This window comes from Ovis aries, chromosome 3 (assembly GCF_016772045.2).
Source record: "Ovis aries strain OAR_USU_Benz2616 breed Rambouillet chromosome 3, ARS-UI_Ramb_v3.0, whole genome shotgun sequence".
Classification (NCBI taxonomy): Eukaryota; Metazoa; Chordata; class Mammalia; order Artiodactyla; family Bovidae; genus Ovis; species Ovis aries.
In genome coordinates, this window is record NC_056056.1 from 103,856,772 (window position 1) to 103,870,141 (window position 13,370).

The following is a 13,370-nucleotide window of genomic DNA, read 5'->3' on the forward strand; positions in this document are numbered from 1 at the left end:
CTTTATACAAGCAAGATATCTGGACTGAATCCTTGCCAAAGTCACACTGTTTCCATAAGAAAATAGAGAAGGGAAGTGAGCTGAGGAAAGGAATAGGGAACTCAAAGATGATTTCAGTGGTGTTTCAGAAGTCCTTCCTAACGTGGAAGCAAACATCAAGGCCTCCCTTTTTCTAAAGACGACATGAGTTTAGATAATGAGTCTTTCTTTAACCAAAGAAGCTTACTCATTAACAAATTCCTATGCCAGCCAGCTGGGTTTGTAAGGTTAAAGAAGCTCTCGAAAGAAAAATCTCACTGACAATATAATCTTGTGGTATCTTGCTTGCTCTCAAGACCTCTCAGAATGAGAATGGAGCAGGTCATTGCTCTTGTTGTCCCTAAGCCTTTTCTACTTTAGAAGGTTGATCATTATATAACCTACATCTAACTACATCCAAGAGTTAGCATGAAAAAATTTTTTTGTCAATTTATTTGGCTGTGCCGGGTCTTAGTTGCGGCATGTGAACTTATCAAGACTTTTTTGGTTATTTTTTGATGTGGACCATTTTTAAAGTCTTCACTGAATTTGTTTTATGTTTCGGTTTTCTGGCCACAGGGCGTGTGGGGTCTTAGTTTCCTGATCGGGGATGGAACCTGCACCCTTTGCATTGGGAATGGGGAGTCTTAGCCACTGGACCCCCAGGGAAGTCCCATTAGCATAAAAATTAATGAATGTTTTAAAAATGTGTATTAATTGATGAAACAATTTAGCACTAAGCTTACTGCGCATTCTAAAACATGCATAGCATTCAAAGAACAACAATTAAAAAAAAATAAACTGGATGTGTGATTATGGTGCTACGATTCTTTTAGTCTTCCTGACAGTTTTTCTTGAAATCTAACAATGACACAATGCTTGTTGCTTTGTGAAAGATTTTCCAAACTAATCATGACACAAAAGGCAAACTCAGTAAAGGAAGAGGTTGATAGATTTGGTCACATAAAATTTAAGATGCTTGTATAGAAAAATGTACCTTAAAAGACAAGTATCAAGGCAGGAAACATCTGCAACAGTTCTTAGAATTCAATAAGAAAAGGATGAATACTCCAGAGGGAACATTGCCCAAACAGATTTTTTTAAAAAGATGCAAAACAAATTCAACCTATTTACTAATCAAAGAAATGCAATGAGATACTGTTTGTCATTTTGCCAAAGTGGACTCAGAAGCCCCCCAAACAAGAAAAATATGTAAAAAAAAAATTCAAGCTCATTAATAAGCAAAGAAATACAATAAGATACCATGTATCACCTCCCTGATTGGCAAAGATTGAAAAAAAAATGATTAACTTGGTGTGCTAAGGAAGGAAGGGCAGAGAAAACATACCAGTTCATACACTGTGCTGATCAGACATAAAGAGAAAAAAGCAGCAGAATGCTGGAGGAAAATAAGTGCCAGGGCAGGAGAATTAAGGGTGGTGAAAGATGAACCAAAGGCTGCTCTTTTCCTGTCATCCTAATAATATTAACCTCTATACCTCTAAATAGTATATTTAAATAACATCTCTTGAATTTTTCACTCTAAGAGATTATCTACCAAGTCAGTTCTTTTACATCATTTTTCACTCCTTTCCCATCTCCCAGCTTTTCTCTTCCAAACTTTCCAACTCATCACTTTTAGACCTTATCTACCCTGGAGGAGGGCATGGCAACCCACTCCAGTATTCTTGCCTGGAGAATTTCATAAACAGAGAAGCCTAGCGGGCTAACATACAGCCTATGGGGTCACAAAGAGTCAGAAACAACTGACTTGCCAGGCAGGCACCGTTGTTTATCTGCATATTTAACTTATATGCAGAGTACACCATGAAAAACACTGGACTGGGTGAAGAAACACAAGCTGGAATCAAGATTGCCAGGAGAAATATCAATAACCTCAGATATGCAGATGACACCACTCTTATGGCAGAAAGTGAAGAACTGAAGAGCTTCTTGGTGAAAGTGGAAGAGGAGAGTGAAAATGTTGGCTTAAAACTCAACATTCAGAAAACTAAGATCATGGCATTTGGTCCCATCACTTCATGGCAAATAGATGGGGAAACAGTGACAGACTTTTTATTTTGGGGGGCTCCAAAATCACTGCAGATCACAATGACTGTAGCCGTGAAATTAAAAAACGCTTGCTCCCTGGAAGAAAAGTTATGACCAACCTAGACAGCACATTAAAAAGCAGAGACATTACTTTGCCAACAAAGGTCTGTCTAGTCAAAGCTATGGTTTTTCCAGTAATCATGTATGGATGTGAAAGTTGGACCATAAAGAAAGCTGAGCACTGAAGAATTGATGCTTTTGAACTGTGGTGTTGGAGAAGAGTTTCGAGAGTCCCTTGGACAGCAAGGAGGTCCAACCAGTCTATCCTAAAGGAAATCAGTCCTGAATATTCATTGGTTGCTGAAGCTGAAAATCCAATACTTTGGCCACCTGATGTGAAGAAGTGACTTTCCATGGGGTTGCAAAGTGTCAGACACGACTGAGCTGCTGAACTGAACTGTTGTTTATCACACACGATGACAGGTTTAGTACACCTGCCTTTTCTGCAACCTGTTTTCATTCATATCTCATTTGGAGGCTAAATCTATACTGTATTCAGTATTTTATTTTTATGATAATGAATTTTTTTCACCGGGCTTCCCAGGTGACTCAGAGGTAAAGAATCTGCCTGCCAATGCAGGAGACTCAACAGATGCAGGTTCAATCCCTGGGTGGGGAAGCTCCCCTGGAGGAGGGCACGGCAACTCACTCCAGTGTTCTTGCCGGGAGAATTCCATGGACAGAGGAACCTGGCAGGCTACAGTCCGTGGGGTTGCAAAGAGATGGACACCACTGAAGCAACTAAGTACAACCACGAAGTCTAATCACTGCCTTGAGGGCGGCACTGTCTCGCTTTAACTTCTTAAGGGTAGGGCCATCTTGACACATCTTTGCAGAGACCAGAAAGCAGCACTGCACAAATTATTTATTTTTAACAGTTTTTTTTTTCAGAGCAGTTTTAGGCTCACAGCAACTTTTAATTTTTACATGTATTTTTATTGTGGCTGTTTCTCAAGTAAATTCTTTTTTTTTTTTTAATTTAAGTATTGTTGCTTAACAGTATTGTGTTAGTTTCAGGCATGCAGCATAAGAAGTAAATTCCTAAGGAACACAACCTGGTAGGTAAGGGATGAGCTTTGCGGAGTGGAAAGTAGGTTGCCCTGCCTCCCGGCCCTGGCCAGACAACCTACAAAGCAACAGTGGGGGACAGCAAGAATAGGGGCTGCAGGAGCCAGCCTCCTCCCTCACCCTCACTTTTCTTGCTGAAGATGCAAGAACCCATACACCAGACCCCGTGCTGTCTGCAAGCAAAGCCATGTGCTTTCTCAATTCAGTTCAGTTCAGTAGCTCAGTCATGCGATCCCATGAACTGCAGCACATCAGCCTTCCCTGTCCATTACCAACTCCTGGAGCTTACTCAAACGCATGTCCATTGAGTCGGTGATGCCATCCAACCATCTCATCCTCTGTCCTCCCCTTCTCCTCCTGATTGGCTAGATGGATCTCCTTGCAGTCTAAGGGACTCTCAAGCGTCTTCTCCAACACAGTCCAAAAGCATCAATTCTTCGGCGCTCAGCCTCCTTTACAGTCCAACTCTCACATCCATACATGGCTACTTAAAAAACATAACTTTGATTAGACAGACCTTTGTTGGCAAAGTAATGTCTCTGCTTTTTAATATGCTGTCTAGGTTGGACATAACTTTTCTTCCAAGAAGCGTCTTTTAATTTCATGGCTACAGTCACCGTCTGCAGTGATTTTGGAGCCCAAGAAAAAGTCTCTCACTGTTTCCATTGTTTTCCCATCTATTTGCCATGAAGTGATGGGACCAAATGCCATGATCTTAGTTTTCTGAGTGTTGAGTTTTAAGCCAACATTTTCACTCTCCTCTTTCACTTCCATCAAGAGGCTCTTTAGCTTTTCTTAGCTTTCTGCCAAAAGGGTGGTGTCATCTGCATATTTGAGGTTATTGATATTTCTCCTGGCTATCTTGATTCCAGCTTGTGCTTTATCCAGCCCGGCATTTTGCATGATGTACTCTGCATATAAGTTAAATAAGTAGGGTGACAACATACTTGACGTACTCCTTTCCTGATTTGGAACCAGTCTGTTGTTCCATGTCCAGTTCTAACTGTTGCTTCTTGATCTGAATACAGATTTCTCAGGAGGGCGGTAAGGTGGTCTGGTAATTCCCATCTTTTGAAGAATTTTCCACAGTCAAAGGCTTTGGCGTAGTCAATAAAGCGGAAGTAGAGGTTCCCTTGGAGAAGGCAATGACAACCCACTCCAGTACTCTTGCCTGGAAAATCCCATGGGCGGAGGAGCCTGGTGGGTTGCAGTCCATGGGGTCATGAAGAGTCGGACACGACTGAGCGACTTCACTTTCACTCCTCACTTTCATGCACTGGAGAAGGAAATGGCAACCCACTCCAGTGTTCTTGCCTGGAGAATCCCAGGGACGGGGGAGCCTGGTGGGCTGCCGTCTGTGGGGTCTCACAGAGTCGGGCACGACTGAAGCGACTTGGCAGCAGCGGCAGCAGCACGGGCTCCCTTGCAGCTGCATCGTTTCCGGGTTTTGCGGCTCACCGCCCCTCCCTTCCCAGCTGGAATCCACTTCCGCACTTTGCTCCGTGCCCTGGGCGCCGGGGCGTGGAGGCGGTAGCGCGCACGCGCACAGGGATCCGGCCCGGGCCGAGCGCGCGGCCGGACGATTGCGGGTGAGGGAGAGTCGGCCCTGGCCGGGATGGCGGGCCTGAGGGGTCGTGGTTCGGGTCGGAGCGGGCGGGGGGTCTCGGCTAGGATCTCCTGGCTCCCGGGGCATGCGGGGGCCGGGCGCTAGAGCCCGGGTCCTGGCGATCTGGGTCGGACGATCGTGTAGGGCCGGGGGCGGGCTCGGGCCGCCGTGACGCGGGCGCTCAGCCTGGCCGGGGCGGGCGGGAGGCGGGTGCGAGGCGGCTCCTTCTTGTCGCGAACTCTCTGTGACCTTGGCCAAGTCACTCCATCCCCTTGAGCCGGCGCCTGCGTCTGTGAAGTGCGAATTATGAGCCCTGCCTGCCTGCTGGAGCGGTTTTGAGGCTCGGGGGCGGGACCCCCGAGGGTACCTGCGGTAGAGGGCGGTTCCCCGGGGACCACCCGGGCCTTGGGTGAGGGAGAGGGGCCTTCCGGGCGTAGCATTTTGTTACAGGCTTTGGGAAGGACCGCTCATCTGTAGATTTTTAAAACTCCAGAGCATTATGAAGTAGTTACAAAACTTGTTTAACACAAAGGAGAGAGGTCAGGGCTTCCCCGAGGCCCACGTTGCGCAACTGTTTCAGCAATGCTCACGCTCCGGCCGGAGACGGCTCAGTGAGAATGGTTCGCAGCCGTCGAGACCCTTAGCTGTGGAATTAGTACTATTTGTGATTCCTCGTTTGCCAAAACCCGTTGCGCCCACCTGGGAAACTGTGGCGCTGGCCAAGCAAGTCTAGTATCTGTCCACGTGAGGCAGTCCTCCAGCTTCCCAATGGACCGAATTGTAGAGACTGAGGATGGAGGGGGCGCCATAGCCATTTTGGGTGGTGGAGTGGGAACTCAGGAACCCTCCCGACGCGGGCAAGGGTCTGCAGTGTGACAGATATTATGTAATTATGTAATACGCAACTGCCAATGGTAGAAAGTCACTAACATAAGCCTATTAAGATGTTCTAGGTTGGAAGAAATTCAGAGCATTTGAATTGACTTGAACTGAAACTTTTCGCCGCAGGTGACTAGCATGCAGATAACCGTTCTCTGACCTGCTGCCCCTCTTCTGACATGGCCCACCGCGGTGGGGACAGGGACTTCCAGACTTCAGCGCGGCGCATGGGCACCTCTTTGCTCTTCCAGCTCTCGGTGCATGAGCGGGAACTGGACCTGGTGTTTCTGGATCACAGCTATGCTAAGCCGTGGAGTGCCCACCCCGATGCCAGTAGTGCCCGCCCCACCCGCATGCTCTTTGTTACTCCTCGGAGGCAGCACGAAAGTACCATGTGAGTTTGGCCTTCTCTCCTATGGGCTGCTGTCACCCTAACTGGGCAGTAATCAGTTGGGGATTAGAGTGTATTTTATTGTGGGAGATTAGGGATGGGGTGGGATGTTTAATTTAGCATCCTTGTTAACCATCCTGAGGATGTCAGGCCTCTTGGTGAACATCTGGATTCAAGACATCTAATGAGTTAGGAAGGCAGGATGTTCAAAGGAAAGCGAACAGCTGATTACATTTAGGATAAGAGGACTTGTGTGGAAAGAGGAATTGAAGATGATTATTTAAACGGAAGAAAAAGATGGAAGAGTTGACTTTTAAAAATTGTCACATAGGATTAGACTCATTCCTAAAATAGCCCAGTGTTCTGGCTCCAACACTGGGGAATAACCTTTTCATGGTAATTTGGTTTGTTTTTTCTCCATTCACCTGCAAAGCTTAGGAGCACATGCCCACGACTTTTCTTTCCCTCTTAACTTGTTATGGAACTGTCACCATGGGTTGATCTTAATCCTTCTGAGATCTGGTTGTATTTTCAGCTTGCCTACGTAATAGGGTCGGGAATTTTTTCATAAACTTACCATGTAATATGTGATACAGTTACATTTGGTCTGTGCAAACTTGTTTAGCAATTCTTTGGAACTTTAAGGCATTCTGATTACGTTGGAACACAAGGTATTTCAAGATTTAGTGATATATTCTATTTTGATGATAAAATCATGCCCTTAATAATTTTATAAACTTTTTGGGGGAGGAGTTTGTTTTTGTTTGTCTCAATCTGACCTGATGTTTAATCTCTAGCACAGGTTTTAGGTTTGCTGGAAAACAGAGATCTTGTGCTTTGCTTCTTTAGATCCACCAGTGAGCCTTAATGAGCTATAAGTGCCATGACATGTGTGTGTAACACATGTAGAATAGTGGTTTTTATTTCATTTCCCAGCGAGAGCCTCATTTTGTTGGCCTATTTTGGATGTACAGGTCACAGGATCTGTGATTTTAGAGAATAATTGAGCATAATCCTGATGCTTCTGATCAAGGGCATCACTGAAGAGCTCTTTTGAATAGAATTGCAAGTCTCTCTTTTAGTTATGTAATAGCTTCTTGCAAGCATTGAAACTCCTGTATTTAAATCTCATGATTATTTTCTTAAAGTGAGATTTTGTGGACTTGGTCATTTCAGCACTCAGAAAATTACTTCCTCTTATAGACTGGCTCCATATATGAGCCCTATAAGTGGGAGTTTGGCGTATTTTAGGAGCTCTTTTTAGGCCACTGGATCTGGAAGGTGGTTGCAATGGGAGTGTAAGTGGGAGCTAGGGGAGAAGCTGGCAGGGGCTACCTCATGTAGGAATTTGATTCTCAGAGTTGGTAAGAAGTCATTGAAGGATTTTAAGCTAGAGATTAAATTTATATTTAAAAAGATCACTTTGAATTTTTGTTTAATAGATGATAGTGCTGAAGTAGAATAGATAAGACCTGGCTAGGACACCATTGCAGAGTGGTCAGGGTCAGAGATCATGAGCCTTGATGGGACAGGCATATTATAAGTGGGGAAAAAGGGATGGCCTTGAGGTGTACTTCTTGGGTAGATCCAACATGACCTGCTGTGGTGAGTTGGCAAGAGTGGCCAGGATTAAGGGGAAAGGAAAGGAGGATGACTCTCATGTTTCTGGCTCAGTAGTGCCATTAGTTGGGAGGGACCCTGGGAAGATAGGATTGGAATTGTGACATCAGGACTTCTTTTTCAGGCATCCAAGTCTAAGTACCTTGCCCAAAGTCTGGTCCACAAAAGATAGTCAGCTCTTTCACCCACCACCAAATCCAGCTGCACATTATTTCACTTCATTTTATAATGGTGTAATTATTCTAGCCATTGGGAGTGTATACAGTAGCATCATTAAGGTCAAAAAGTTAAAGTGCCATTTGCTGGATAGCCAGTAGACCAGTGTGATTGACATCATATTTTGGGTGACAGAGTTATTGAACTGAAAAACACAGCACTAGGATTTCATTAACATTTTATTTATTTTTTTCATTAATGTTTTAAAATACGAAAGACCTTTCAGGTATCCACTTGTGTTTGTTTCTGTTGTGGGCTCCTTACAGAGTGAGTAAGCTAAGGTGTCTGTCTGCATTCCTAGCGATCTGTCTTAGACAGTCATGGGCTTTTACAGCATATCATTAGCTATCAGTTGACTTGGTAAGGAAAGGAAAATTTGTATGAATAATTTAGAACTTTAGACCAACATTGCCTGATAGACTCTCTGTGGTAACAGAAATGTTCAGTACCTGCTTCCTCGAATATGGTAGCCTTAGGCAGACATCTCTTTTTTTTTTTCTTGGAGAGAAAAAGAAATGCAAAAAGGCAAAATGGTTATCTGAGGAGGCCTTACAAATAGCTGTGAAAAGAAGAGAATCTGAAGGCAAAGGAGAAAAGGAAAGATATACCCATTTGAATGCAGAGTTCCAAAGAATAGCAAGAGGAGATAAGAAAGCCTTCCTCAGCGATCAGTGCAAAGAAATAGAGGAAAACAATAGAATGGGAAAAGACTAGAAATCTCTTCAAGAAAATTAGAAATACCAAGGGAACATTTCATGCAAAGATGGGCACAATAAACGACAGAAATGGTATGGACCTAACAGAAGCAGAAGATATCAAGAAGAGGTGGCAAGAATACACAGCAGAACTGTACAAAAAAGATCTTCATGACCCAGATAATCACGATGGTGTGATCACCCACCTAGAGCCAGACATCCTGGAATGTGAAGTCAAATGGGCCTTAGGAAGCATCACTATGAACAAAGCTAGTGGAGGTGATGGAATTCCAGTAGAGCTATTTCAAATCCTGAAAGATGATGCTTTGAAAGTGCTTCACTCAGTGTGCCAGCAAATTTGGAAAACTCAGCAGTTGCCACAGGACTGGAAAAGGTCAGTTCTCATTCCAATCCCAAAGAAAGGCAATGCCAAAGAATGCTCAAACTACCCCACAATTGCACTCATCTCACATGCTAGCAAAGCAATGCTCAAAATTCTCCAAGCCAGGCTTCAACAGTACATGAACTATGAACTTCCAGATGTTCAAGCTGGATTCAGAAAAGACAGAGGAACCAGAGATCAAATTGCAAGCATCCGTTGGATCATCGAAAAAGCAAGAGAGTTCCAGAGAAACATCTGCTGCTGCTTTATTGACTATGCCAGAGCCTTTGACTGTGTGGATCACAACAAACTGGAAAATTCTTCAAGAGATGGGAATACCAGACCACCTGATCTGTCTCCTGAGAAACCTGTATGCAGGTCAAGAAGCAACAGTTAGAACTGGACATGGAACAATAGACTGGTTCCAAATTGGGAAAGGAGTACGTCAAGGCTGTATGTTGTCATCCTACTTATTTAACTTATGTGCAGAGTACATCATGCAAAGTTCCAGGGCTGGATGAAGCACAAGCTGGAAACAAGATTGCCAGGAGAAATATCAATAACCTCAAATATGCAGATGACACTACCCTTCTGGCAGAAAGCGAAGAAAAACTAAAGAACCTCTTGATGAAAGTGAAAGAGGAGAGTGAAAATGTTGGCTTAAAGCTCAACATTCGGAAAACTAAGATCATGGCATCTGGTCCCATCACTTCATGGCCAGTAGATGGGGAAACTGGGAACAGTGAGAGACTTTATTTTCTTGGTCTCCAAAGTCACTGCAGATCATGGTGACTGTAGGCATGAAATTAAAAGATGCTTGCTCCCTGGAAGAAAAGTTATGACCAACATAGACAATGTATTGAAAAGCAGAGACTATACTTTGCCAACAAAGGTCTGTCTAATCAAAGTTACGGTTTTTCCAGTAGTCATGTATGGATGTGAAAGTTGGACTATAAAGAAAGCTGAGCACCGAAAAATTGATGCTTTTGGACTGTGGTGTTGGAGAAAGCTCTTCAGAGTCCCTTGGACTGCACGAAGATCCAACTAGTCAATCCTAAAGGAAATCAGTCCTGAATATTCTTTGGAGGATCTGATACTGAAGCTGAAGCTCCATTACTTTGGCCATCTGATGCAAAGAACTGACTCGTTTGAAAAGACCCTCATGCTGGGAAAGATTGAAGGCAGAGGAGAAGAGGATGACAGAGAATGAGATGGTTGGATGGCATCACCAACTCAGTGGACATGAGTTTGAGTCAACTCCAGGAGTTGGTGATGGACAGGGAGGCCTGGTGCTACAGTCCATGGGTTCGCAAAGAGTCGGACACGGCTTAGCACCTGAACTGAACTGAGGCAGACATGTCTTTTGAGCTCTTGAAATATGGCTTGTGTGACTGAGGAAATGAATTTTTTATTTTATTTAGTTGCTATTAAGTTAAACATTTGCATATGGCTTATAGCTACGGTATTGAAAAGCACCTTTAGGCAATCAACTGTATGCTTATGGAATATACTTGTCTTTTTAAAAAATAGCTCTGTGTCAGTTTTACATAAGCTCATTTAAAACAACTTTGTGTTTCCCCTTCATATACCAGCATGTCACAGAGATCTAGATACGTGTGGGAAAGGCAACTTTGGACCATAATTTTCTGTGGACATAGTGTGCTTATGTATACTTTAAAGCTGATTAAGGACCTACCAGGCAGTCCAGTGGTTAAGACTCTGCCCACCCAGTGCAGGGGCCACAAGTTCTATCCCTGGTCAGGGAGTTAAGATCCCACAAGCTGCATGGTACAGCCACAAAAAATACATAAAAAGCTGATTATAGTAGAGAGACATTTTTGGCAATGGAACAATCATTAAATACTTATGTTGTGTGAAGTATGTGTGGCTGATCCTATGTTTTCACTTTTACAGTGAATCAGATGTCCCAATAGATGTGGAGACAGTCATATCCACCCCTGTGCCGCTCTATGACAATCAGAAGGCACGCAGTGTGATGAATGAGTGTGAACGGCACGTCATCTTCGCCAGGACCGATGCGGATGCCCCTCCCCCTCCAGAGGACTGGGAGGAGCATGTCAACAGGTAGGTTGCTTCTGAGAGGCCTGGGCACCACAGGGTTCATGGTCAGTGCGTTGTGAATATCTTAGATCGTTGTCATTGAAACATATTTTTAGGAGTTTATTTCATTTGCAGCCATAGGAGTCAGAATGCTCTCCTGTCTTTGTAAGTCTCAGCTCATTCTGCAGTGGGCTCCCTGGGAGGAGAGCTTGTGTCTCAGCCATCTTTGCATCCCTGACACCTCGGACATTGCCTGGCACATAGTAGGCAAGTAGTAAGTGTTAGCTGAATGCGTAAATGAGTCAAATTTGATAGGTGTGACTTGCTCTGTAGTGTAGATAGTACACGTTAGGATACAGGAGTTAGCCAGACTACCAAAAAAATTAAATGTCCGTTTGTACGATACTGTGCTTGTAGTGTCTATAACTAGGGTAGTGAAAATGTTTTGGAGTCGTATGAAAGGCTAACAGATGTTTGACTTGAGTGGCTTTTAAAGGTAGATCTGTAGTCTGTGGTTTTGGGGGAGCACCTCAGCCTGTTCTCATGAGTTTGCTGGCTGGTTTTGCTCTCTCATATCCTACTGACCTGGGGACTCTTTAGGTCATTCGTTGTTGTTTATTTGGCAAACGTTTATTTATCTTTATTTGTTGCGTAAAACTTTATGAAAGTAAAATTTACATAGCGTACAATTCACTTATATAATACGTACAACCAGTGATTTTTAGTATATTCATCACTGCAATCAATTTGGTGAACGTTTTCCTTACCCCCAAAAGGAACTCCTTACTCACTAATGGTCACTTCCCATCTCCTGCCAACCCCTCCAACCCCTGGCAACCAGTCTACTTTCTGTCTCTCTAAACTTACCTTCTCGAAACATTTCATAGGCTCATCCAGAACATGGTCTTCTGTGACTGGATTCTTTCACACAGCATAATGTCTTCAGGGTTTATCCATGCTGAAGCGTGTGTCAGTAGTCCATTCCTTTTTAGCGCTAAATAATATTCCACAGTACGGAAGTGCCACATTTTGTTTATCCATTGATCTGTCGATGGATATTTGGTTGCTGATGCTTTTTGGCTACTGCATATGAATAATATCACTATGAATATTCATTTACGTGTTTTTGTGTGGGCATACATTCTCATTTCTCTTGAATATATACCTAAGAGTGGAATTGCTGTGTCATATGATAAACTTGTGCAGAATCTTCAGGTTCTTCTCCGAAAGGACTGCATCATTTTGCATTCCCCCCGGCAGCGTATGAGGGTTCCCGTTTCTCCACATCTTTGCCAACATTTGTTTTTCATCTGTCTTTTTCTTATTATGACCATTCTAGTGAGTGTGAAATGACATCTCATTGTGGTTTTAATTTACATTTCCCTCGTGGCTCTCTCCATATGTATTTATCTCCTAAGGGAATGTTAAGGTCTTTACATCAGGAGTTGGAAAGTGGTAAACTTCCGTAATGTTGGAGGGTTCTAACTTAATGATAACGGAGGAGAAAGAAGTAATTTGGTAGGAAGAAGGGCAGGAAAGTTCGAGGCTCGTTGGAATGGCTCATGAGTGTGGTTGGAAGCAGGGAATGAGATCGAGCTGGTGTGCTTGTGTGATCAGGTGGTGGCTGGTGAAGGTGGAGCAGTTCTGCACCCTGGTTGAAGATCTTGTGGAGAAGTTCTTCGGGGTCTTGAATTGGAATTAGTCTTGTGCCCTAAGAAGGGGAAATGCTCTCTAGAGCTTCAGATAAAGAGGAAAATTGCTGTGAATGAAGATCAACTACTAGAATATTGCTGGGGTCAGTGAGTTCAGCAAAATTGTTTATCACCCTTGTTAAAGGTAATAACACTGAAAATACTGACAGTGGTAGCAACAAAAAAGGACTCCCATTTGTTGAGTGCATTCTGGGTGCCAGGCATTGTACCAAGAGCTTCCCATGCACTGTCTCTTTTAAACCTCACAACTCTCCTAGGCATGCCCCTTCTTTATCTCTGTTTTAAAAATGAAGAAACTAAACTCGGAAGTTGAAGAAAGCTTAGGAAGTCGTGGAGCAGGGGTTTGTTCAGAGCACACAGTCTGACCCTGGAGCCCAGTGTTGTCGGCGGCTGTACCTTTTCTTTAAGGGCAGTGGAAAGAGGCCAGTGATGGCTGGACCAGGTGACTTCTCGCAGATATGTGTCCCCATTGTGTTATTCGTTGCCTTTTCTGCAGTTTCAGAAAGCGCATAGAAGAATTGCATGAATTTTTCTGTCAGTTCACCCTTGGTCTTGGACAAAGGGTTTTGGGTGCACTCGTCATGCTTACCAAAGTCATCAGAGACTTAAT

The 13,370-nt window shown here is 43.7% G+C and overlaps 1 protein-coding gene across 13 annotated transcripts in view; it reads left to right on the forward strand.

Annotated features, from left to right (window-relative positions):
- Window positions 1-4,745: 4,745 nt before the first annotated feature.
- KANSL3 (KAT8 regulatory NSL complex subunit 3) overlaps window positions 4,746-13,370 on the forward strand; it is a 44,802-nt gene continuing 36,177 nt past the window's right edge. For 12 of the 13 annotated variants that reach the window (XR_006059250.1, XR_006059251.1, XR_006059252.2 and 9 more), the window contains exons 1-3: window positions 4,746-4,787; window positions 5,813-6,077; window positions 10,902-11,072. Coding sequence is in view for 10 of the 13 variants with exons in the window: in XM_042246482.2 (XP_042102416.1) it covers window positions 5,863-6,077; window positions 10,902-11,072 (386 nt within the window). In the remaining 3 variants the exon portion in view is untranslated. Of the gene's footprint in view, window positions 5,214-5,812; window positions 6,078-10,901; window positions 11,073-13,370 lie in introns of all 13 variants that reach the window. The other variant, XM_042246479.1, reaches the window with a different exon arrangement.